This window comes from Rattus norvegicus, chromosome 1 (genome assembly GCF_021556685.1).
Source record: "Rattus norvegicus strain SHRSP/BbbUtx chromosome 1, alternate assembly SHRSP_T2T, whole genome shotgun sequence".
NCBI lineage: Eukaryota > Metazoa > Chordata > Mammalia > Rodentia > Muridae > Rattus > Rattus norvegicus.
The window spans coordinates 209,930,499-209,955,274 of NC_141534.1; the positions used below are offsets into that span (position 1 = coordinate 209,930,499).

Below are 24,776 nucleotides of genomic sequence, written 5' to 3' on the forward strand. Positions count from 1 at the left end.
GGTACCTCCAGTGGTCCTGTACTGTGTGGACTTCACTGTGGTTGGTGTTCTCTCCCACCTTTAGTCTACTACCTTTGGATGACTTCAGTAGGACATGATTGATGTAATCACATGCCAAGCCCACCATCCCCCCTATTAATCCTGGGAATTTTGTTCTTCCCAGTTCCTGCATTCTGATCTGACCTCCAAGGCCCCTGCAATAATGGTCCCTGTGAACGGGAGAGGGTGCTGAGGGGAGATGGACCAACTCAAGAGGCTGTGAGTTCCTATAGTGCCAGTATAGAAGGTTTGGGGTTCAAGTGGGTCACTTTAGCCTGTGGGGGCCCCTGACACTTGTGTTGGAAGGAAACAGTGACCCCCATCCTTAGATATGTTGGGAAATGAAGGATACTGCCTGCTTCTATGAAAGGTTTTCTTCTCTCTGCCCAGTACACAGAATCTGGGCCAAGCAAAGGGGAGGAAGAGGCAGCTGCCATGGGGCCAGGCTGTTGAGACCCCTCTAACCCCAGGCCCGTGTCTCTTGATTCCCAAGAAGTCACTGCAAGGCACCTGCAAGCATGGACTTCCTGTCCTGGGCAAGCAGTGGGAAATGGCACTGACTTGTCACCAAAGGACGTTTGGGCTGACAGGCTGGGTGGGTTGGGATTACTGCCTCATTGCTGTGGTGGGTGATACCTTATAAGCCCCATGTCCCCTTGCAGGGGGAACCTGGTACTTTGTCTGCTATCAGACTTGAGATCACAGGGGTAACACAGGCTAGCCTCAAAGTTCACCAAGGCCCCTGGCCTGATATGGAGGTTGGCTAGGCTTCCTCAGCTGCCCTCTGATTGGAAAGGGAATGCATGCAGGGGACCTGGGTCCTCTGGGTCCTGGTGCAGGAGGAACTCTCTGTTGGAAATAATCCACCATTAGGGACTATTTAGAGAAGTAGGAGAGAGGCAGGTAATCTCTCCCCAATCAAGATGGAGTTCTTGGCCACTTGGTAGGATGTTCCCATTATGTGTATCAACTTAATTTCACTGTTTTCTTGTTGCTAGAAGGCAGGAAAATGAGGCAGGTGGGCTGAGAGATGGCTATGGTCAGCCAGGGTAATGAGGGACCCATGGGAAGGGCACTGCTTACTGCACTGTGGTTCTAGGCTGAGACCTGATTCTCACAGAGCTGGGAGGTCAGGGGCTGGGAGCCTGCTGTGTAGGCTTTTATCTGACGCCATGGGTGCCTTATAATCCTGATGTGGTTTGTCTACGTTTCACCAGGGTGCCTTTGAGTTTCCTAGCTTCTAAGTTGCCCCCTTTCCCCAGTGGTGGCATTGTTTACCTTTCGTAAGTTTGATTTTATAAACTCTGTTTATACGCAGTGTCCCTTGCTCCATTGCTTTTGTTGGGAAGGCCTCTTAGGAGTTGTCTCCTTCCCCTAGCTTCTCTGTGGCCTCCTTACCCTTACCTGACTGTGGCCATTCCTGGACCAAAGTGACATTCTCTCCCATCTGTTCAAAACCTATGGCAGCCTGTCCCTGGAGGCCTAGGAACTCAGTATCTAAGCCCCCACACACCCCAAGGCTGCCATTGGGCAACAAGGATGTCTCCTGGCTTGACCCCTACCTGAGCCACTTCCTTGGTGAGGTCGTAGCCACATTTCAGTGGGGGATGAGATGAGCAAGTTAATGGCACTTCAAATGTGGAGTCTTCATATTTGATGTTTACCACGAGGAAAGGAAGCCAGGAGACGCCCCCTCCCCTCTCCCCAGCAAGGCTAGAGGGACCTGGGCCCTTCTAGACCAGGTAATAGTGAAGCCCTCCTTGCCCATCCCCGGGCTGCTTAAATGACTACACTCTGCCTGGTAAGAGACTTGGGATACAGGATAGCAAGGTCACTTGAGGATGATGCTCCTCTCCCCCTCTACCTCTCTTTCCTTTCTGGGTCAGAGATTCCTTTAGTGGGTACTGACCCGGGGTTACATTTTGCAGAATAGAAGGCACCTGCCCTCCATTCATGTGGCAGGCAGGGGAGGGTCGGGCACGCAGAGGCAGCCAAAGGACTGCAGGCATGTGAAATAGTTCGGGGCTTAATTAATTTAATTTGAGAGATTTCTTTGCGGAGTGTGAACCGTTGTCTCCCCAGAGGCATGTGCCTTCCCTGGTGCACTGGTGGGCGTCCTCGGGATCTTTGTGGAGGAGCTCTGCCTGCACCATGTCGTTAGCTTCCACCCAGCACTGGGGAATCCTGACTACTGCCATAGCTTGGAAACACTAGTGCCCAAGCTGTGGGGGTGAAGGCTGAGATGTGAGCGGCTGGGGAGGCTGCTGCAGCGCCCACAGCTGTGTGGCTGCTGAGAACACGAACACTTTGATGTCTGCAACTTCAAAGTCTCCACAACCCAGCTGACGGAGAGGCATGCTCCAAGCCAGTCTGCCTTTAAAGCTACCCACTGGGTCTGAGCACCCCCAGCCCAGGAGCCAGATCCCCTCCCCTGTGTGTGCCCAGGCATTCTGATCCTCTGCCACCAGCCTTGATGTCCAGGCTGATGGGTGATGGGATCTTTCATCAGAATCAGGATAAAAAGGGCCAGTCAGGGCTTGGCGGGAGGAAATCCAGGGCCTTTCTGGGTCAGAAGCCAGGTTCTCTCTCCAGAACTTTCTTAGCAGGCAGAGGGAGGGGTCAGCTTCTAGAGATCTGGAACCTGAAGCCCCACCAGACGTGGGCTCTGGAGACTTAGCGGCTTCTGATGACTTAAGAACATTGGCAACCAGCTTCCAATGACACTCCCAGCTTAGCCCTGAATAAGACTGTTCTCCCAAGCCACTCAGCTTTTGGTGGTAGGAGGTCTTTCTACCGGGCAGCCGCATTGTGCCATGTTGTTGGTAGCTGTCCATGGTGTCAAAGAGTGCTCATGACCCCAAGATTCTTGAGACCCTTGTGTTCCCACCTGCCCTGTCCCTGGACTGTCTACCCCGTGTGGTTGACTGCAGATAAACAGTGCGGTCCCTTTGGCTTCTCTCAGTCTGATTATCCACTTGTTCAGGCATGATAGACACCCTGAGCTTGGACCCAGAGGTAATGCTTGTGACACCACCCAGCTGGAAGCTTTGACTGCTGGTACTACAGCAGGAGAATGCAGCCTGAAGTCTTGTGAACCTAAAGGTCAGACCCTGTGACCCCAGGCCTGAGCCTGCTTCCTCTTCTGAGAAGAAGAGCAGAGATTTGTGATTACAGAGAAAGGCGGATGTGAGCCTCGTTCTGGTCACACAGTGGCATTGCCAGGACACCCACTACCAGTCTGTCCTTCATGCCCACAGATGCTGATAGGTCTCAGCGCCTCTGGCCAGTGCGGGCTGTATTTGCTGGTGGCAGTTACGGTGCAATGAGCAAGGAGGTCTTTGTGACCAAACCTTTGTAGAGACGTGACCAGTTTGGGATGAAGAACGTGTGTGTGTGTGTGTGTGTGTGTGTGTGTGTGTGTGTGTGTGAGAGAGAGAGAGAGAGAGAGAGAGAGAGAGAGAGAGAGAGGAGTAGGGAGAGAGAGCGCTGAAATGACATGTGTTAGTTCCTTGGGCCTCCAGACAGAAGTCGGTATGAGAGGATGTATGGTTTCACACTGCAAGGTAAGGTAGTCTCTGGGGTTATGGGAAATTCCTTCTGGCTTCCTTTTGGTGTTGGGAGGTTGCTGGTACCCCACACTGACCTCACACTGGAATATTTAACTGACTAATCTCATGCAAAGGCCCTCCAAGTAGGTCATCATCTATTCCCTATGTGTCCCTTTTGAGGCTTGGCGCCCATGATGGGTGCAGGTTTCAGCGATAAGTACATGACAACTCCATCTACACCAAATCTATCACCTCCATACCCCTGAGTTGCCTCCCACCCTGGGTTCCCTAGCACCAGGTGAGTCTGTGTGGGGAGGATTAGGTGGAGAGGAGGTGCTCCTGGGGCGGCCTCCAGCTCACCTTCAGGACCCTGCCTTCCAAGGAGGTAGTGGAGGAGCTGTGGAGTCCTCGCGTGGGATGTGGTATGATGGGGAGTTCATTGACTAGAGCAGGAATCCAGCAGTGAGAACTTTGCCAGCATGTAAATGGGGATAGGGGTACAGAACCCCAGAATCTGAGACTTCTTGGTATCGAGCAAGGGCAAAAAGTGGCCAAGACCCTGCTGCCTTGCCGTTCTCCAGTGTCCATGCAGACGGCCTGTGTCCCTCTTCCTCTGCTCTGGTCTGAGAGGCTGAAGCTTTGAACCTGATAGGATTAGTGAGCAGTGTGGGCTCTTGCTGCATGGGGTGGAGGGTGCTTTGCTATAGGACTTTCATCAGGAAAGATTCCAGGACTGCGGTCATGGCTGGGGATGTGTTATGGAGCTAAGCAGGCTGATGCCTTTGAGTCTTACCTTCTGTTGCTCAAGAAGAGCTCAGTCTTGTCCTCTTGACCTGAGGAGGGGAGGAGGTGAAGCAATTTAGAGACCACATGGTAAGTGGGATTGGATCTGGTTGGAGTACTGCTGCAGTGAATGGCTACCCCCTATGCCTGTCTGTCTGTCCTAGCATCATCTGGAGGCCTTTAGGGATTGAGCGCTTATCACTGTTGTATGACTTGCTGAATTGCCTAGGGTGGCAAACACCATCATCTTCTGTTTTATAGCATCAGGAACTTGGGGCAGCTTAGCAGTGGCTTAGCTGTGGTCATGGCTTAGTAGTGATTCAGTGGTGGCCTTGTCTTAGCTGCAGTCCCAGCTTAACTGCAATTATGGCTTAGGTGTGGCCTTGCCTTAGCTCTGATCCTAGCTTAGCTGTGGTCCTGTTTTAGCAGTAGTACTGGCTCATGGTCTGATGAGGTATAGCTGGGAGGTAAGGCCACTCCCATTGCTCAGGGCCAGACAGCTGCTGTACAAAAACTTCATTCCTTTGTAGAAGGCTTCCCACAGAGCATCACCCCAACAATGTCCATGTTTATAGGACCCATGGCCAGGAGCAGGGCCTGTAGTGGCTCCAACAGGCTGGCTTGTTGGGGGCCTTGGGGAAATCTGCTGAAACAGTGACTGAGAGGTTGGGAGAGCTAAGGCCAGGAAGGTTAGCCCACTGGGCAGTTTTGGCTTTTTATACCCAAGAGTCCTGCCTCCTCATCCTGTGCTACCAGCATGGCTGCTGCTGCCTGGCCTTTCTCCCCAATTCGAGGGGCAGCTTTTTTTTTTTTTTTTTTTTAAGGAACCCATGGGAACCCAGCCAGCTCTGTGCACCAGTGATTTCCTGCCTCCCCTAGCCCACCCCTGTGTGTGCTCATGCATGCGTGTGTGCATGTATTAGGGATGTGACCTGTAGTGACAGCTGAGACCACCATGAGGCTGCTGGTGCCAGCTCTCTGGGCAGAGCTTGTAGAGTTGTCAGGACATTCAAGGACAGCTGTGGGCTGGCAGGTGTAGTTTTAACTACTCTGCTCTCAGTGGGACTCAGTGTCTGATGGAGAACACATGCCCCCTTCTGGCAAGGGTGGGGACTCCATTTCTCAGGTGCATCTTACCAGATGCTTCCTCAAGGACTAACCTGCTGCTGTCATGGGCAGGCTGGCCAGGGCATGTTGGACTCTACATTGTGATCCATTTTCCCAGGATGGGGCCACCTCCTGCCAACCCCACGCAGGCTGGCTGTGAGTCCCATCTGTCACCTCAGGGAAATGGGAGCCACTGCCCCTTCACACACCCACGGTGCTGCCTACAGAGAACTGGGGGAAAATAGGTCATTGTGTGCTACAGTGGTTGCCCTGGAAGCTGAGCCACACGAGGTAGAGGCAAGAGTCTTTGGGTAGGATGCACTTGGTCCCAAAGGCAAGTCACTTATGGGGAAGTACAGGTGACCCTTGAAGTATTTTTCTCTTCAGCATCAGTCTCAAGTCAGGTGCCCCCTGCTGGGCTAATCCTGAACTGGGGATGGTGTGCTCATCAGCTGACTGGGGCCAGCATTCAGGCGCATCCTGCCTGGTGATAAGCCTTCCTCCTCAAAAGCTGCAGAGGAGGCTGCTGCCAGCTACTCACACACTGCACCCAAACACTAGCTGACTGCAGGACCCTGCCCCCCAAAGCTGCCACAGCCAAGCCCCAAGGCCCCAGCCCACTGCATTCAGCACCAAGGACAGCAGTCCACATCAGGCCTGCTGATAGAGCCAGGAGGCTTCTCAGGCCTGGCCTGCTCTCTCCATCCTGCTTTAGTACTGCATCTGATCACTGGCGCTCTGCCTTAGGCAGAACTGACTCCTTTCCGATCTCTAGACCAACTCTGGCTAGCATAGGAGCTGGGAGAAGCCAAGTGGGTCCCCAGGGTGATCCCAGGCAGATGAGCAACCTCATGGACAGTTGTAGCAGGGCAAATGCACCCAAGTATGTGCAGACAGGTCACAGAGGAGGTACTCCCTCACACTGGCATATTCCTGAATTCCTGTGGAGAGCTGAGCCCACCAGTGACGAGGCTCAGGAGATGCCAGGGAGGGGCCTAGGCAGATTATCCGCTGGACCCTCTGAGGACTAGAAAGGGGTGAATCTGAGAGTGGCTGGCTAGAGATGGCCCAGGACAGGAGACTTGGCCCAGGTCTCATTGGACCTGTCTCCTGGGAGCTCCTGACTAAAGTGCTGCCTTTCCTTAGTTGTGGGACAGGGCTCATGGGGACAGCCCGATTTAGGCAGCTACTACAGCATAGCTGGCTTCTGTACAGCCATTTCCCACCTGAGCACTGATGTACAAGGTTCTAAGAAGTCTGTATTGTGTGGAGTGATCTGGGAGTCTGTGGGAGTCGTTCCTCCCTATCCAGCCTGGTTTTGGACCATGTGCTCCTGACAGCAAGTGGCCCACATGCATGGGCAGCTATCACACCTGAGAGTTTGGACTCTGGGCTTTGTGAGTTCTGGGTTCCCATCTGCACAGGGTAGGCAGTATTGTAACTTAGTCAGGCCTGTACTGAGGTCTATATGCAGTGAACATATAGGGCCTGTCTGCTTGTCATGTCATTGGCAGGAAAGGAGGTAGAGCAGTAGGAGTGGGAAGGCCTGGGATGATCCTGTAGGAGGGTTGATGTTCACTGTTCCCCTCAGGCTGCTGCAGACAGGCCATATCTTGACTTTGTAAGAAGAGTGACTTGGAGAGACCAGTGTCCTTCATTGAGGGGAGCTGGGCCTGGTGAGCTTAGCCCTAAGCCTGGATTTGCTGAGGGCTGGGTACACCAGGAGACTCTGGGACACTGGAAGCTTGAGGGCCTGAAAAATGTGAGTGCAAGTGGATACAGCCCACACCTTCCTAGTAAGAATCCTGGGGGATGGGGGAGTCCACGGTCTTGGGAGGTAGCACTGGGTGACCTGGGGGTACCCTGGCCAGGTGTGGAAAGACCGAGGGAAGGAACTGGCAACAGGAGGTTACACATGGATTGTGGTATCCCATGATGCCTCTGCAGGAATACTGTGCTTGAGACCCAGTGGGGTGTGTGGTGCAGCCCCAAGTTTCGCCTGCTAGTCACTCTGAGCTGACAGAACTGTGAGACGTGCGAGCACAGGCTGCATCTATGGCTGACGGTGCCACCCAAGTGGACACTGTATACCTCAGAATAGGATGCCTCTGAACTGCCACCCCTCCCCTCCAACCCATGGCCATGGCCTGTGGTGCTGGGGGCTACAGAAGGCCCTCCTCAGTGCAGGTATTGTTGCCCACCTAGGGTATGCTACCCAAACCACAGAACAGCAGCAGACCATCCTGGTGTGTTGTCAATGGACAGTGGGACCAGAGCTCTCTGACCTTTGCACTCACGATCCCCAGGGCTCAAAGAACCCTAGCTAGGGTGTTCGGAAGGACCATGGCCTATAAGACAGTCCAGCAACGGCAGGGCAGGAGGGAAGAGGCACTGATTCCTAGTCTGTGTCCAGTGCGCCAGGGCACTTGGCCATCAGCCAAGGACTCCTGCAAGTTCATAGGGAGCCAAATCTGCCTCTCAGAGGGTGGCTCTGTCCTCTTGCATGCCCACTGCCCAAAGTTATCCCTGGGGTATCCTGGCTTGATCATTCCTTCCTCTCCCTGACTGAGGCAGTGATCCTTTGGGTTGCTAGTCTCCTGAGGACAGAGCAATGTGCCAAGCCACTACACCACACCCCCTAGAAAGTGCCCAGCCCACATGGCAGTGTCTTGCTGTTTAGCTGGCTGGAGGGCAGGTGTTATTTGGAAGGTCATCCTGTTGCCCTCACTCTGGCACACGACTCAGTCTCTACCTCTAGCGAGGCTCAGTATTGCTCAGAATCCAGACATCCTGTGCTCCCTGGGCAGGTGGGGGCCCAGTCAGCGCCTGCCTGGTGCTCGAGTTGGCCAGCTGTAGTTGCTCACCTGCCTACCACCTCTGATTCTCTAGTCAGGCTCAGAAGCCCCAGGTGATTGTGGGTAGGAGTAGCCCTGGAAGGGCCTGGAGCCTTGGCACTCATGTCAGAATCACCTCTGGGAGCCCGGGGACCCTCCTTAGCGGCGTAGAAGCCCCAGTACCTTTGAGCCTGCTGCTGCCCCATACGGAAGCAGTGCACGTTGGAGCTAGTGGCTCCTCATGCTTCCAGCTCAGCCCCACCCTGGCACAGCCCCGTGTAATTATCTGTGACATGGTATACTTTCCCCTTCTGTGTGAGGCTGCCTCTGTGTAAAGATAATAATTAGAGATAAAATCACAATTGGAAAATAAGCCCCAGCGAGTTAGAGGGCTGGGTGACAAGGGGTGATTGCGGGCTTCCCGCCAGAAAGCCGCCTGTCCCTGAGGATGCAGGCCAAGTGGCAGGGCTCCTTAGTGCACACCCCCACTCCCTGTCAAATGGAACGGGCAGAACTCATAATCCAGAATCTGACATCAGAGGCCCCCACTGCCCCCCATTCCTGAGGCAGGATCCATTTTGCACATGGAAGTAGGAAAGGAGTGGCCTGGGATATTAGGAGAGCTTTACTAAGGAGACACCTTGCCACGCTAGGCTCTGTAAGGTGTGTAGCAATGTCTGAGTTACACGGATGGGAAATGGGCCGGCCCTCTATGCATACTGGAAACAAGTGGAAGAAGGTGAAGGAAGGGGTCCAGGTGGCTCCCCCGTACCTTAGCCATGCTGTGTCCAGAGCCACTCATTCCCCTGATCAGGAAGCCTCTAGAGAAGGCTTGTGCTCAGGGCACCTTGTTCTGGTGGCCCTCTGTCTTCTTGGCTTTTTAGAAGCCAGCTAGGCAGATGCCATAACCCCAGTTTCCCTCACATCTAAGGTGGGGCACAAGGCAGTGCCTGACACACAGCTGTGCTCGATAGACTTTAGAAGTCACACTGGATGGAGATGACAGCATTGTCTTCTGAATATTTGATATCTGGGGAATTGTCCCATGGCTGCTGGTGGCCTACCCAAGTCTTGTACCATTTACTCCCAGTTCCTGAGGCAGGACAATATTTTCCTATGTCCCTTTTATGCCTGAGACCATGTACAGGCTGCAGAGTATACGTGAGAATGAATACATGCGTGTGGGGTTGAGTGTGGAGTATGTGTGCACATTCATGAGAGAGTGAATACATGGGGCATACACATAGGTGACATGTTGAGTGTTCTGATGTGTGTGCACATACATGTGAGGTTGAATGTGTAGGCCACTGGTTGTATGAGAGAGTACATAGGCATGCAGATAGTGTGTGGGTGGATATGCATAAGCGCATTGTTGGGGTACAGGCGTGCACACAGCCATATAAGTGTGAGTATGCCTATAGTATGAATGTAAGAGAGGACATGAGAGATGTGCCATCTCTGCCAGGGCCCAGTGTGTTCTGGGACGTCAGTAAGGAACACAGTTAGGTCGCACTATTGGCTTAATGGCTACTAGGTTTGCTTGCCTGCTGAACTGTGATGACATGTGGAACTCTTCATGTTCCTTGTTCCTCACATGCTGAGACGTACAGTCAGATGGGCCTCTGCCTGGAACACATTTGCGGATGCTCACCATGCCTCCTTCTACCTGCCAGCCCTGCTCCTATACCATCCTTGGCAAGAACCTGGATTTTGCGCTCTGGGATTTCCTGGGGGTACACATTGTTTCTGGTTGCTCTCATCTCCTACTTTGCCCTTGTGGCCTTACCCTTATGTAACTGGTTCTTCTAGGTTTGTAGGAGCCCCTCCTCCTAGGCCAGAGGCTTTTATCCCTCGTCATTCTGTCCTTCCCCGCTTCTTTTGTACCTACAGTCTCATTTCATGAACTGATGGTTTTACCGGCTCTTATGCACTGTCTGACCAAGTGCAGATGAACGCCTGTCTTAGTGCCAATGTCACTAATGTCAGTGACCAATGTCAGTGGTTACTGAATTATGAATAGCAGATTACTAGTACCCTTGGCCTCCTGGCTAGTTTTCTTTCTCCTGATCTGAGCAGGAATCAGCCATTCATGCTGCATCAAAGACAGCCAGCAAGAGGTACCAGAGCCTGCACCAGGCCTGAGATGGCTTCCCTGGCTAGGATGCCCCACTGTGGCCACCTATCAGCTGGGGCTCTCACAAGGCAGGCAGCCTGGACTTCCCTCCATCATGAAAACTCAGCTTTGCACTTAGTTACCCAGGCCCCAGCTCCAGCCACATCTCTGTTGTGATCTTAATCAAAATGTGAACCCTTTCCACATATTTATCTTCTTTATGTTCATTTTTTGGCCAATTTATAAATATTGCCACATGCATGTATATGTACACAGATTTGTATATGCACATACACACATGTCTGTGTATGTTTGTATGTGTGAGAGAGAATGTGTGCATGCATGTATTTTTTTCCCTCGAGCTGCAATATCACTTTGATTTGACTGGGGAATGAATCTTTTATGGAGGATGGAGATAGAGTCTCATGTTGGAAATGCTTCTTCTAGCCCTACTCTACCTTTCCATGAATTCTGCCCTGCACTGTTCTCATGTCTTTTGTTGTGCCTCATTCTGCTGGGACAATATCTGGACCCACCCTGAGTTGGAAAGAGCCATCTCTGCCTCATGGTTGGAGATCTCAGTCTAGCTTTGCTTCCCACCGGTCATCATGGACCCAGAGAGGAACCCTGCTACCTCCTCCAGCCTGCCTAGCACCCATATGTTTCATGCTGGACACTAGAGCCTCCTCCAGATTCAGGCACCAGCCTCAAGCTAGACTCCTCCATGTGGATTGTGTACAGGGGCTGGGAATGAGAAGGTGCTGGGGCACAGAATACAATCCCCGGAGAGGTCGACAGCTGAAGGGGCTTGAGTAAGATTGTGTTGGAGGGCAGAGTGGCTCTGGACTCAGAGCATGCTGCCTCTTCAACTGAGGATGAACTTGGCTTGGAGGAAGGGCTCTGGTGACCTGGGAGAGGGGCAAGGGTCCATAAAGACCTCAGGTTTCAGGAGTGTTTTAGTGCAAGCCACTCTTCCATGGAGCCATTCTGATCAGTGAGCAAGGTGGTCAATGGCCAGAGTCTGAACAGCCTGGGAATTGCAAAACAAGATGCAGAGCTCCCAAGTGAGGATGAGGTCCCTGCTATCTAGGGTGGTGTCTTAGGGTTCTATTGCATGAAGAGACACCATTACCAAGGCAACTCTTATAAAGGCAAACATTTAATTGGGGCTGGCTTACAGTCTCAGAGGTTCAGTCCATTATCATGGTGGGACGCATGGCAGCATGCAGGCAGACTCCGTGCTGGTGGGGCCAAGAATTCTACATCTTGATCCAAAGGCAACCAGAAGTCTGTCTCCTGCAGGCAGCCAGGAGGAGGCTCTCTTCACACTAGAAGGAGCCTGAACATAGGAGAAGACTTCAAAACCCACCTCCACAGTGACACACTTCCTTCAACAAGGCCACACTAGTACAACTCCCCATGGGCCAACCATTCAAACACATGACTCTAGGGGGGTCAAACCTATTCAGACTACCACAGGTGGGCATGATGTAGCCCTGGGGCTGAATCTGGCCTTTCTCCTACAGGCTTGGTGAAACTGGGAATCCACTGTGTCACCTGCCAGAAGGTCGCCATCAAAATCGTCAACCGTGAGAAGCTCAGTGAGTCGGTGCTGATGAAGGTGAGGCAGTGGGCTGAGGTTAGAAGGGTCACCACCTGGAGGGATGGACTTAGGTATCTGGGACTAACATGGATGGCCTCTCTTCTTCCTGTAACCCCACTTGAACTCATGAAGTCCTGTCTATTCCTGCTGGAGCAATATCAGCGTGGCTCCTGGGATATTCCATCCTCAGGAAGGGTTCCATGTGCCTGACCCTGCTAGTTTGGAGAACAGGCCCTCAGTGGTGTTACTGGGGCCAACATGCTAGAGCAGCTAACTAGCTCCCAGTTCTCTGACTAGAATAAGGAATTACCCCTGGCCTCTGAGACCACTCTTGTCAGGCCCAGGCTGCCCTGAAGAGAGCTGGCTAGGCTCTAGCTCCGATGTGGAGAGGCTAAGAGACTTAAGTGGGTGGCAACTGTAAGAAAAGATAACAGCTTGGGCGAAGTGGAGAACTTTTGGCGCTGGTGGAGTGACCAGTTTTGAACTGGAGACAGATTGGCTGGAGAGAGTCCATGGTACAGTGGCCCCGAGATATAGAACAAGGTTTTAGTACGTGGACATTGTATACATTGGACCGTCTGGAGGTGACATAAGGGCCAACAATGGGAAGGGCTTCTCTGGAGGAAGATCTGGAGGCTAGGGCCAGTCCTCCTCCTCCTGTCTCCTACTGAGTAGTCCCTCTGTGGGACTACATCAGTCTCTCAACTCCCACTGCCCAATAAGACCAAGGCTCAGTGAGACTGGGCAGAGGGTGGATCTATAGCTTTGGGGCTTTGGGGCTTTGGGGACAGAGAGACCTACGAATGGTTAGTATCTACCACAGACTAGTGGCTTCTCCTTGCCAGTACCCATGAGGCCAAAGTGGTTAAGTGCAAAGCTATGCTGATCAGAGTTCTACCCTTAAACTCAAACCTGGGGGTGGGGGCACTAAAATAGACTCCATATTTCCTTTCATGAATGGTGATAGCCTGGAGACTGTAGACTAGGAGCCTGTGTTCTCGCACAGGGACCACAGTTCTATATCCTATATATGCGTGCACATGCAGCCCTCTGTGCACACATGCAGTCCCTGCACATACGCAGAGCAACAAGCGCACTCACCTCCAGTCTCCTGGTCCCTACTGCTAACTGATGCAGAACTCCTGCCCCAAGCATTTGTCCTGGCATCGACTCTTGCCTGGCCCTGTGGGATAGCAAGGTCCAAGCTGCAGATATCCTTTCTATACAGCTCAGTCCCAAATGCAGTGTCACAACCATAGGGTACACTGCAGGTAGCCTATGCAAGGCCTGTCTGAGTGGGCTCTGGTTGGCTGCAGGGCATTGACATGGTTTCTCTGCAGGTGGAGCGAGAGATTGCCATCTTGAAGCTCATCGAACATCCACATGTACTGAAGCTGCATGACGTCTATGAAAACAAAAAATATTTGTAGGTATTGCTGGGCCTGGAGAGCTGGGGAGGCCGGGGTGGGTGGCTGCAGAGACCCAGGCCACACTTGCACTTGGAGAGTTGGCTTTGTTAGTGTTGCCATCCAGCTGAGGGGCTCTCAGCCCTGACCACAGTGGCCAAATGTTCCTTACCAGAACTGTGGCTAGTGTTTCCGGGGACCTCCAGGCTGTTAACCCGAGGCCAGCAATGGGAAGGGCTTCTCTGGAGGAAGATCTGGAGTCTAGGGCCAGTAGTACTTGTTCCCTCCTACTGTCCCCTACCGAGTAGTCCCTCTGTGGGACTACATCAGTCTCTCAACTCCCACTGTCCAATAAGACCAAGGCTCAGTTAGACAGTCTGGGCAGACAGTGGACCAATAGCTTTCCAAGGCCATTGGGGGGTGTGGGGTGTGAGTGACACAGCTTGGACACTGCATAGCGGGTGAGTCTGGCTGCTGTACTAGTTATGGTGACCAAATATCTGACAGGAAACAGCCAAAAGGAAGAACTGGATTTTGCCGTTTTGAGAGCCGAGGGTGTGTGGTGGGAGTGGGGATCAATGACTGGAGAACCACCCTCCATAAGCCTGGGTGCTGGGCAGTTGGTAATCCTGGACCTCCATGATGGTCAGAAGGGAACTGGGGAGGGGCTCTACCGAGGCAGTGCTAGCCTCTCCCACTGTGTCTCTCAATGCTGGTCCCAGTGTGTGTCCTCTGTAGGATCTGTTTTGGCTCCTTAATTCTTACTAGATCCCACAAGGCTTAATCACTGGGGTTGGACCCAGGTCAGCTAACCACTGTTGGCAGGGCCCCCACCCAGTCTAGATTCCTGTAACCAAATGAGATGGCTTTTGACTATGTCACTAGCTACCCTTTGTTCTTATCCCAGAGGCCTTACCTATGTTGAGTTTGTTCAGTTTGAGCTCATCAGACTGTAGCCCGCATATTGTCTTGATCACTTCTTGAGTCCTGTTATACAGCTGAGATCCCAAGGGACTGAGAGTGAGCCCCAAGTTACCTGCACTTTCCCCTAGAAACCAGTCCCCTCTGCTTCTCCTATATAGCAAGACCCCAAGGGACTGATAAAAAACTGGGCAGGAAGGAGATGGCAGGCCCTGCTGGATCAGCCTCACTCCATTCTGTGGTTTCCTGACCCACTGCCCAGCTACAGGGAGTCCATGTGATCTTCAATGGGATCCAACTGCCTAGTGTGAGAGCCACTAGGAGCTACAGCAGGTGGGCCCTTTTTGGGGCCTTTCTCTGAGCCCTGCATGAGGCTTCTCTGACTAGGCAGCAGGAGGGCAGGTCATGATGCTGGCACTGATGTCCCCCTGCCACATTCCACAGATACCTGGTGCTAGAACATGTGTCTGGGGGAGAGCTGTTCGACTACCTGGTGAAGAAGGGCCGGCTGACCCCCAAGGAGGCCCGCAAGTTCTTCCGGCAGATCATCTCTGCACTGGACTTCTGCCACAGCCACTCCATATGGTGCGAGCCTGGCCAGGCTGGGTCAGGCCTGCCTCTCAAGGGTGGTGGGGTTCTATGGGCTCTGTCTAGGTCTTGAAAGGCTACCAGGAGCCCACTTAGGCTTCATCCCTGTCAAGGGCTGGAGGACACAGCATCCGTGTCACCAAGGCAGGAAGACCACTTAGTGTTAGCTGCCTGTATATTGTACACTTAGACCGTCACAGACCTGTCCCACTAACAGGAGTTTGGAAAGCAGAACAGTCTCCATCAAAGAGTGGGGACGGGGAAGTGGGTGCAGGCTGCACTTAGGCTCATCTGACCCTTCCTCCCCAGCCATAGAGACTTGAAGCCAGAGAACCTGCTGCTGGATGAGAGGAACAACATCCGTATTGCAGACTTTGGCATGGCGTCCCTGCAGGTGGGAGACAGCCTGCTGGAGACCAGCTGCGGGTGAGTGAGTGGTGCCCCACAGGCCCATAGCATGGCCCTAGGGGTAGATACCACAGCCACTTCTGCCCAAACTGAACAAGCTTTGCAACTGGTGGCCTGTGGATGAAGAGCTACAGGATGTTGTGGTAGGAGCCCAGGTACCTGCTCTTGTAGCACTGGAGCTAGACTGGGGTCAGAAGGCAGGACTCCTGTCCTCACAGTAAGCATGTGGGGACGCTTTGTCAGGCATCTTCCTTCAGTGGAGGGAGCCAGGGGACAGTTTCACTGAGCCTTTTCTCCTGGGTCTGACAGATGGGCAGCCAGGTCTAAGCAGAGCAGTTCCCAGGCTCCAAACCTCCATCCACTATCAGAACATCCAGGACATTTAGGTTGGGAGGACTTAGTCTCAAAGCCATTGAGCCCCCTGGAACCAGCCCAGCCATGGCCTGTGAACCTCGTATGCAGGCTTCCTAGGGCAGAGCTCATGGAGAAAGCCTCAGGGAGGGTGTAATGGTCTGGGCTATGCACCCTGGCCTCCTGCCCCCTGACCTGCTGTTTTGCCCATAGATCTCCACACTATGCCTGTCCGGAAGTGATTCGGGTAAGCAGTCACTGGGGGCCCTGTGGTGGAAGGACCCCTCATCCTGCTACCGCTGGTACAGCTCAGCTGCCTTCCCTCAGACCCACTCCCCTACTAGATACCCGTACCCTGCACACTGCCAACATCTGGCATTGCCCTCCTCCCACAGGGCGAGAAGTATGATGGCCGCAAGGCAGATGTGTGGAGCTGTGGTGTGATCCTGTTCGCCTTGCTGGTGGTGAGCCCCACCCGCCTCACCTTTTTGTTCCATTCCCCTATCTCCCCACATTCTCTCCCCCTTCCCTCCCCTTATGCTACTACCCATGACGAGTGCTGTCCTGTCTACCCACAGGGGGCTCTGCCGTTTGATGATGACAACCTGCGGCAGTTGCTGGAGAAGGTCAAGCGTGGTGTGTTCCACATGCCACACTTCATCCCACCAGACTGCCAGAGCCTCCTGCGTGGCATGATTGAGGTGGATGCAGCTCGGCGCCTCACGGTGCGTCCTGTCTACCCCTCTGTTCTATTCAGAACCTGAGTGCCCATGGGGAGCCAGGCCCTTGTGCATTGTTTTTGTCCCTTCACACCGTTTCTTGGACCTGTCCCTTCCTCAGACAGTTCTGTACTGGTGGAATCTTAAGCTTCCATGTCTGGCACTTGTTCCTGGGCACTTTAAGGAGAAAATGCCCCTAAGGGTGGGGCTTCCCGCCTGTGTCTTGAGTGTGTGCTTCCGGCATACCACATGTATATCAATGTGTGTCTGTGTTGTACCAGAGAGATGAGCTCAAGTGTGGGTCTGCGTGGGCCACCGCATGTGCCCAGGTATGTGTAGGGAGACTATGTACCCAACTGTGGGGAAAATGTGCACAACTACATGGAAGGTGAGTGCACGTGTGTGTGTGTGTGTGTGTGTGTGTGTGTGTGTGTGTGTGTGTGTGTGTCAGGGGCTGTGGCGATAGACTGTGAGGTATGGTATATGCTCAGCTTGGGAAGCCTGTCCCCAGCTGTGTGTAGGGTGTCTGTAGGTGTGCCCCACCTACACATAGCTGTATGTAGACGTAGATGTGCATAGTGTATATATGTGGCTGTGTGCAGCTGTGTGTGTGTGTGTGTGTGAGAGAGAGAGAGAGAGAGAGAGAGAGAGAGAGAGAGAGAGAGAGAGAGAGATCTGCACATAATTGCGTGTATGCCCAGGCACAGGGATCCTGTGCCTAAATTTTAGGGGCACAGGTATGGTAGGTAGCAGCCCTGAGTGGTTGATTCAGGTAAGCCCCGGAAGGCCTGCCCCTCCTTTGCTGCCATCTTGCCCCTCTGACATCCTCGTGGTATGCCTCCTGGCGATGTAAGCCTCACAGCTCCATCAGCTATGGGGTAGGTGAAGGAAGCCCCAGCAGCTTGTTTTGAGCCACACAACATCTGCCCATGTAAAAGAAGCAGGATGCCTGGTGGGCTGGCCTTTTCTAGAAGAGATACCACCTGCTCTCTCCCACAAAGCAAGTTATCCCTGTCTCTGAGTCAGGATGGAGAGAAAGGTGTAATGGGCTACCCCAGCCTCTTGCCCACATCTGCACCCAGCCCCTCCCAGCCGCCTGGCTTTGCTTCCTGGACTGGTTCCTCACATAATGCCCTCTAATCTGGGAGGGTCCAACCAGGCAGGACAGGTGCCCCACGGCGCTGCTTGCTTCCTTGCCTCTCTTTTCCGTGGACCCCTGTCCCCCCACCCACCTCCTTCCCTGGCTTTACTTCCTCTGCATCTGGGGTGGGGGCAGGAGTAGGGGTGCTGGCCTGGGCCTCTGAGAACGCAGCCCCTGCCCTGCCTTCTCCTGTTCTCCCACTCTAGCCCCCTACCTCCTAACGTGGGCTCCCCCTGGTACTAACCCCTGTTTCTCTTTCCTTGTAGCTAGAGCACATTCAGAAACACATATGGTATATGTAAGTAGCTTCTCTGCCCACTAACGCCTGCTTTGCCTGTTGCTGTGGCCTGCAAGGCCTGCTAGGAAGGGGGGAGGGTGCCAGCCAGCTCTGGGCTGCCCTAGCCTCTCTCTCTCCACCTCCCTGAGCTGTTACAGGATGCAGGAGGTTTGCAGGGCAGGGTGCAGGGTTAGCATCAGGACCTGGGCTAACGTAAGGGTAGATCTCCCACCCTCCTGGCCACCTCAGGGTGGGTGGAATGTTTTCAGGATAGGCCAGAAATGAGTGACTGCTGCTGGGTACCCTGTCATCCACAGAGGTGGCAAGAATGAGCCAGAGCCGGAACAGCCCATCCCACGCAAGGTGCAGATCCGCTCACTGCCCAGCCTGGAAGACATTGACCCTGATGTACTGGACAGCATGCATTCACTGGGCTGCTTCCGAGACCGCAACAAGCTGCTGCAGGACCTGCTATCTGAGGAGTATGTTGGGGTGGGGTAGGAGTGCTTTAGTCATTGGGTTCCATGTCCCAAGGTCTAGCTGCTCTAGGGGGCATCCTTGTTGGTCCCTGTGGATCCTCTAAGGTAGGTGGCCATAGCCAGAGTAGAGTCCTGCAAGGCCACTGTCAGGCACCCATGTCACCACATACCATCCTTGGCACTTCTCACCTGCTGCAGGGAGAATCAGGAAAAGATGATTTATTTCCTCCTCCTGGACCGGAAAGAACGGTACCCCAGCCATGAGGATGAGGACCTGCCCCCCAGGAATGAGATAGGTACAAAGCTCCCACCCTACCCCATCCCCCATTTTTGGCTCTTGGCCCAGTCTGACTCCAGTCTTCACACAGACCCTCCTCGGAAGCGCGTGGACTCCCCGATGCTGAACCGGCATGGCAAGAGGCGACCTGAGCGCAAGTCCATGGAGGTGCTCAGTGTGACAGATGGCGGCTCCCCAGTGCCTGCACGGAGAGCCATTGAGATGGCCCAGCATGGCCAGAGGTATGTGTCTGCCCTGGGAGCCCAAGCCTCCCTCCTGTTGCCCGGGTCAGGGCAACATCAGGTTCTCAGCCTACTACCTTTAGCCTGACCTTGCTTGTCTCGGCCCACTGCACGTGGGATCTGGACTGAGGTCACTGGACTGGGCTGGAGTTCACTGTGCTAAGCATGCTGGCTGGCTGCATGGGCTGAGTTGGGCTGCACTATACTGAGCTGATTGAGCTGGGGGGGCTGCACTATACTGAGCTGAGCTTGAGAAGGGGGGGGCTGGACTGGATTAGGCTAGATTAGGCTACACTGGACAGTATTTACCTGACTTGGGGTTGGTTGGACTTGACTAGTTGTACTGGTTTGAGCCACACTGGCTGGACAGAACTGAAATAGACCGGGGTGAGCTGGGATGGACTAGACTGAGCTGTGCTGGCCTGGATTAATCTAGGCTGGGCTGGACTGAACTATTCTTATATGGTCTGGCTGGACTGTCCTACATTAAACTGGACTGGATGGCCTTATCTGGGCTAGTTCTACTTATCTAGCTGTACTAGACTGGAATGAACTGGTCTATGCTGAGCTTGCTTGGACTGAGCTGGTCCAGCCTGGGTTTTATAAACTGGGCTGGGTTAAGTTGGGCAAGACTGAACTAGACAGGACTTGACCAGATTGAACTAGGCTGAGCTGAAGTGGGATGGACTGAACTAGGCTGGGCTAAGCTGTGCCTGGCTGCTCTGTTCTTGATTGAGCTGGGCTGTGATACGGTGCAGCTGTGTTCAGAGCCCCTCTCTCATCAGGGTTGTCCCTTCCTGGTGCTTTGCTGTCTTCGATCTGGATTGAGCTGGACTGTAGTGTGGTACAGCTTTGTTCAGAGACCCCTGCCCAGCAAGCTCATCCCTCCCTGGTGCTTGGGCATCTCCAGGTACCCAGTAGCAGCATTGTGGGCAGGATGTACAATTCAGGAGAGTGCTGAGTAGAAAGGGCACTTAGAGCCTGCAGAGCCTGCCCTGGCTGACTGGAGCTCCCTAACAGGCAGGGGTCTTGGTCATCTGTAAACAGACCTGAGCTGGGAGATCCCACGGGCCTTGCCAGCAGTGTCAGCACGTATTCTGCCTGAAGCACCCACTGCTCATTCTTGCTGCTGGGAGCTTGGATGCTGAAGCAGGCCAGGTCTGCCCCTGAATTTGTCAGTAACTGGGAGTCATGTCATGGCTAGGTAGTCATCAAGATAACACTTCCTCTACTTTAACTTTAGTGTGCTGGTATTTCTGACCTACTAGGTCTTCCCCATGGATCCAGGCTAGCACATGTTCCAGCCTCAAAGTTTCACTCCTTGAGAAACTTCTTTCAACTTTCTAGCCAGCCATGGCTCACAATCCCTTGGCTTTTGGCAACAAGGCGGGACAGCAAGGATCCCCCTTGGCCATGTTCTTACCTAATCCTTTTCCTGGATTCCGCCTCTTGTAGATATGCTTCACCTCAACAGAGCTCTCCCAGTAGCTCTAGTGTGCATCATGCACTCAAGAGATGATTGCCTTTCCTTGGCCTCTCTTGAACCCCAAAGGATAGCTAAGGGTCAGTGCTCAGCTCTGAGCTTCCTGGTTTCTAATACAGCTTCCAGGCCTATGTGCTGCAGGGTGGGCCCATATGTGGGATGGTGGCTGTCTCCAAGGGAATCTGCAAGGCCCTTTGTCCTGGCACATCTAGCCTGCTTCTGCTCTGGTTTTGCCCCCTGACACTGGCCTCTGATGGGACCACTGGTGGGGACAAGAGATCCTGTGGCTGGTGGTGAGTTTAGACATCTCTAAGCTTGGCTACCTCTCTATCCGGAAGGTCACCCAGGGCAGGCTGTGCTGTGGCTTCTGTCCCCTTCCTCTCTCTTCATCTCTGTACCCTGGCCTGGGGTTGGTGGGCCATGCTTGGAGGGCTTGCTTGGTGTGGTCAGGCAGCACATGGCCCAGCAGCTGACCTGCGTGCGTGTGGCCGGGGCAGTAACTCTGTTTTCTCGCTTTGTTCCTGCTGTAGTAAAGCAGTGTTCAGTAAAAGCCTGGATATCGCTGAAGCCCATCCCCAATTCAGCAAAGAAGACAGGTATACACCCTGCCCATCCAATCTGTCCTCCCAGCTCTAGATGCAGGGCTCCTGCCTGAGTCGGGCAGAAGAGGCGGGGCTGGAGGCAGGGCTCACTGACAGACACTTCCGCCTCTCCTTTCTGGGACTCGCACTTTAGCAGACCAGGGAAGAGTCTGACCTGGGCAGCTGTAAGGATACAAGGAAGGGTGGGGTTGCTGGGGCAAGGCCCATGGCCAGCCCAAGCCAGAGGCCTGCATACTCAAGGCTTACTCACATAGGCCCAGGACAGGAGCACTGCCCTGCATCCTGCACAGACCTACCTTATGGTTGCAGGCCTGCCACCCCCTGCCACTCATTTGTCCAGATGGCCTTGGGTGCTGTTCCCACAAGGGCTGGCCAGTTTAGATGAAGTGGCTAAGTATTCCATGCCCCTGGCAGGTGGCAGCAGGCCAGTAACAGCTACTGCCCACTCTTGCTGCTGATTGGCTAGGCCACACCCTGTTGAGCTGCATACTGCCCCTGTGCCTGCCTGTGCCCTTTCCTGCTTGCCTCTTGCCTATTTGACTTCCCTCAGGGCTGGAGTCATCTTTTCTACTTTGGACAAATTGCAGCTCAATTCCAGCATTGCTAAACGGAGGAGAAGTTGATGTGGCTCCTATGCTTATGCCTCAGTTTCCCTTCTTCTTCCCTTGTGCCCAGCAATGTGTTCCTGTCTGTCATGGTGGGATCAAAGGCCTAGGCTAGGCTTCACTGCTTGTGGCTGCGTCCCCTCTTCCCTGGCCTCTGGTATCTCCATCTTCTCAGGGACTGGCCCCTAGCTGTACACCTGGACCTTTGTTCCAGTGGGGAGCCCCGTTACCACCCTGACTAAGGCATGCTGCCCTGGCCACAGGTCTCCATTGTTCCCCAGGCTCCTTTAGCAGGAAGTGGAGAGGCTTGGAAGTCACGGAGACAGGGCTCTGCTCACAGGTGCTCTAGGAGCTGGCAAGGAGCTAAGAAGGATTGGTGTTACCTGGATGGGAACAGAAGCCCATTGTGTATGGTCTAGTTAGTGGTGGGCAGGCCAGGGCAGTGCGAGCGGGTCTAATGCTCTTTTATCCTCTTTTGTCCTGTGGCTGCACCCTACCCCCGCTTTTCCCCACAAAGATGGCAGGTCCCACAGCCAGGGCTGAACTTGAGTTTTTGTGTCCATTCTCACAGTGAGCTGGATGGAAGGCGTGGTCTCAGACCTGCAGGGCAGCTAGCTGTTCACCATGTTGTGAACACACACTGAGCTAGTACCTGCTTCCAGCTACTTGCAGGCTAGGTCTTCAGCCCAATGGGGCAATAGTGGGTTAAGATGAAGGCTGTGGGCTGGCCCTGGGCTTCTCTCGTAGGTGGCTGCGGATGTGAAAGGACTTGGCAAGTACCCATGTAGTGAACCATATACTGAATGCTGTATAGTACAGCCCTGGAGAAGCTGGTCTTGGGTGCCAGGGTCGTGGAATGCATGAGGCTGGATCTAGTTAACAGGAATCCCCCACCGTGTCCTTGCATCTCTGTCCACAGTATCTGTGGACTTTTGCTGAGAGCCCCTTAGTACATTTCCTGTGCCTGGTCTGGGGTGTATGGTGGATGGCTCCTCTGTGTGTGGAGGAGCCTTAGGGACCCTGGATGCAGACTGGGTGGTGACAGCCAAGGCCAGCAGGATGGCCCCGGACACAGCTGTGCCTCTAGAGACCTTCCTCGGCATGGTATAAGCCTTGGAGCTCTGGGTCAGGACCCCAGGCTTCCTAGAAAAGCCAACTAGAGGGCAGGAACCGGGAGCTCTCTCCTGCTGAACTGACAGACACTCTGCTTTCTTCCCCCAGATCTCGATCCATCAGTGGTGCCTCCTCAGGCCTTTCTACAAGTCCACTCAGCAGTCCTCGGGTGAGTGACCACCCCACCTAAGCCTTAGGCTACAGGACTAGTCTCAGGAAATAAAAAGGGATTATAGTTAGAGGGCCCGGGGATGGGGAACAGGGCCTCCACAGACTGGGAAAAAGCCCCATCTCTGCCTTGCACACAGGCTTCCTTTGTGGGCTCCTCCTGGCTGCTGCTCTGCTGCTGGGCTCTGGCTAACTGCATGTTCTTTTGTTTTGTGTTGTCCGTTTTCTTGTATGTCACTTGTTTTATTGTTGTTGTTGTGTGGTTTGTTTTTTGTTTTTTGGGTTTTTTTTTTCTTTTTCTTTCTTTTTTTTTTTTTTTTTGGTGGCAAACCTTCCCCTTGTCTGTCCCCTCCCTCTCTGGTCCTGCTTGGGTTTCCTGCTTGAATGCTATTGCTGATCCTGGTTGCTGTGTGTGCATGTGGGTGGATGGGCATGGGCTCCACTTCGCGGTCACCCCTCCTGACGTCACTCTGCGTCACTGTAGCCTGTTAGGAAGTTTGTCCTGCCCCCTCTGCCCCCTGAGCTCCCCTATGTGGCTTGCCCCCTGGCCACCTCCTTGGAGCCTGAAGCTTGTCGGAGCACCTCTCGGCCAGGACACATCCTCTCTCCACAGGCCGCCCTGCGGCCCAACCCCAAGACTCAGACCTTGCCGTGCAAGGCCAAGCTGACTGACAAGCCGCTGCAGGGCACCAAGTCCAACCCGCTCCCAGCCTGCACTCAGACCCAGCCTCCTGGAGCCAGCCTTGGCACTCCACTGGCCCTGTCCCCTGGGCCACCCACCCTGCCGGCTCCTGCCCGGCTCCTGCCAACTGGGACTGAACCAAACACCAAATCTGTCCCCACCATACAGGTGACCCCTCACCCCTCACCAAGGGGTAGTCCCCTTCCTACCCCCAAAGGGACGCCTGTTCACACGCCAAAGGAGAGCCCAGCTGGCACACCCAACCCCACACCACCGTCCAGCCCTAGTGTTGGAGGAGTGCCCTGGCGGACACGACTCAACTCCATCAAGAACAGCTTCCTGGGCTCACCTCGCTTCCACCGCCGGAAACTGCAAGGTTAGCAGTAGTGTGGGGTTGGGTAGGTGGTGGAATCTGTAGAGGGGGTGGGTACTGTACTGCTCAGATGGGACATGCCAACAGTTGGTGGGTCTGTGAGCCTCTCCACAAGCACTGGCCTCTGAGCCTGCCCTGTACCCTCTTGTCCCAGAATTGTTCTATTGTCTTCTAGGCAGCAGCTATGCTCAGTGAGGCCTGTTGGGTGGTCAGGGAGCCTACAGGTCTTGGGCTGTGCTGGGGCCAGTGCCTCTGCTCATCTGGGGCCTGGAGAAGCACAATGGTGTTTCAGCACCACAGCATGGACAGCACCCTGAGCCAGGATGGGGTTGGGGAGGAATGGACATGGTCCTGAGACTCAAACCTGCAGCACTCACCAACCTTGCCTTTGTCCCTTCCTGTGCACAGTTCCCACGCCAGAGGAGATGTCCAACCTGACCCCAGAATCTTCTCCAGAGTAAGTGGCTTTGCATGAGGCTGATGAGAGAGGGACCTAGGATCTTTGCCATCAGGCAGGGGATAACCACCTGAGGGCTTTTGGTCCCTGACCTGAACTCCTTGGGCCTGACTCAGCCCATGAGTCGTTATGAACTTTAGGTCCTGTCCACATGAGAAATACCAGTGGTGGGACAGGTCCTGACTCTGCTCAGAGGACTCTAAAGTTGGCTGGGGACACATAGGTGTACTCTGGGCTTCCCAGGAGTCTAAGGGATCACAGGGAGGGTTTGGACATGAGGAGAAACAGGGTTGTGCTGAGGAAGAAAGACAGCCTCAAGATACAGGGCCCAGGGATTGTCCTAGAATTGTTCTAGGATTCCCTAGCCTTCAGCTATAGGGAAGGGAATGCAAGTGGACCCAGTGGACCCACCCTGCAGATGCTGCATACCTGTATAGTGTGGCTTCTCTGTATCTTC

At 53.9% G+C, this 24,776-nt stretch overlaps 1 protein-coding gene across 35 annotated transcripts in view; it reads left to right on the top strand.

Annotated features, from left to right (window-relative positions):
- Brsk2 (BR serine/threonine kinase 2) overlaps positions 1-24,776 on the top strand; it is a 53,124-nt gene that overhangs the window by 18,203 nt on the left and 10,145 nt on the right. For 11 of the 35 annotated variants that reach the window (XR_015687493.1, XR_015687490.1, XR_015687495.1 and 8 more), the window contains exons 2-16: positions 11,951-12,045; positions 13,368-13,453; positions 14,799-14,939; positions 15,252-15,368; positions 15,915-15,948; positions 16,097-16,165; positions 16,280-16,426; positions 17,828-17,859; positions 18,156-18,320; positions 18,516-18,613; positions 18,686-18,836; positions 20,850-20,915; positions 22,748-22,808; positions 23,658-23,865; positions 24,271-24,319. Coding sequence is in view for 28 of the 35 variants with exons in the window: in XM_087660220.1 (XP_087516346.1) it covers positions 11,951-12,045; positions 13,368-13,453; positions 14,799-14,939; positions 15,252-15,368; positions 15,915-15,948; positions 16,097-16,165; positions 16,280-16,426; positions 17,828-17,859; positions 18,156-18,320; positions 18,516-18,613; positions 18,686-18,836; positions 20,850-20,915; positions 22,748-22,808; positions 23,658-23,865; positions 24,271-24,319 (1,519 nt within the window). In the remaining 7 variants the exon portion in view is untranslated. Of the gene's footprint in view, positions 1-11,950; positions 12,046-13,367; positions 13,458-14,798; positions 14,940-15,251; positions 15,369-15,914; positions 15,949-16,096; positions 16,166-16,279; positions 16,427-17,827; positions 17,860-18,155; positions 18,321-18,515; positions 18,614-18,685; positions 18,837-20,849; positions 20,916-22,747; positions 22,809-23,657; positions 23,866-24,270; positions 24,320-24,776 lie in introns of all 35 variants that reach the window. The other 24 variants (XR_015687497.1, XR_015687500.1, NM_001419566.1 and 21 more) reach the window with 4 other exon arrangements.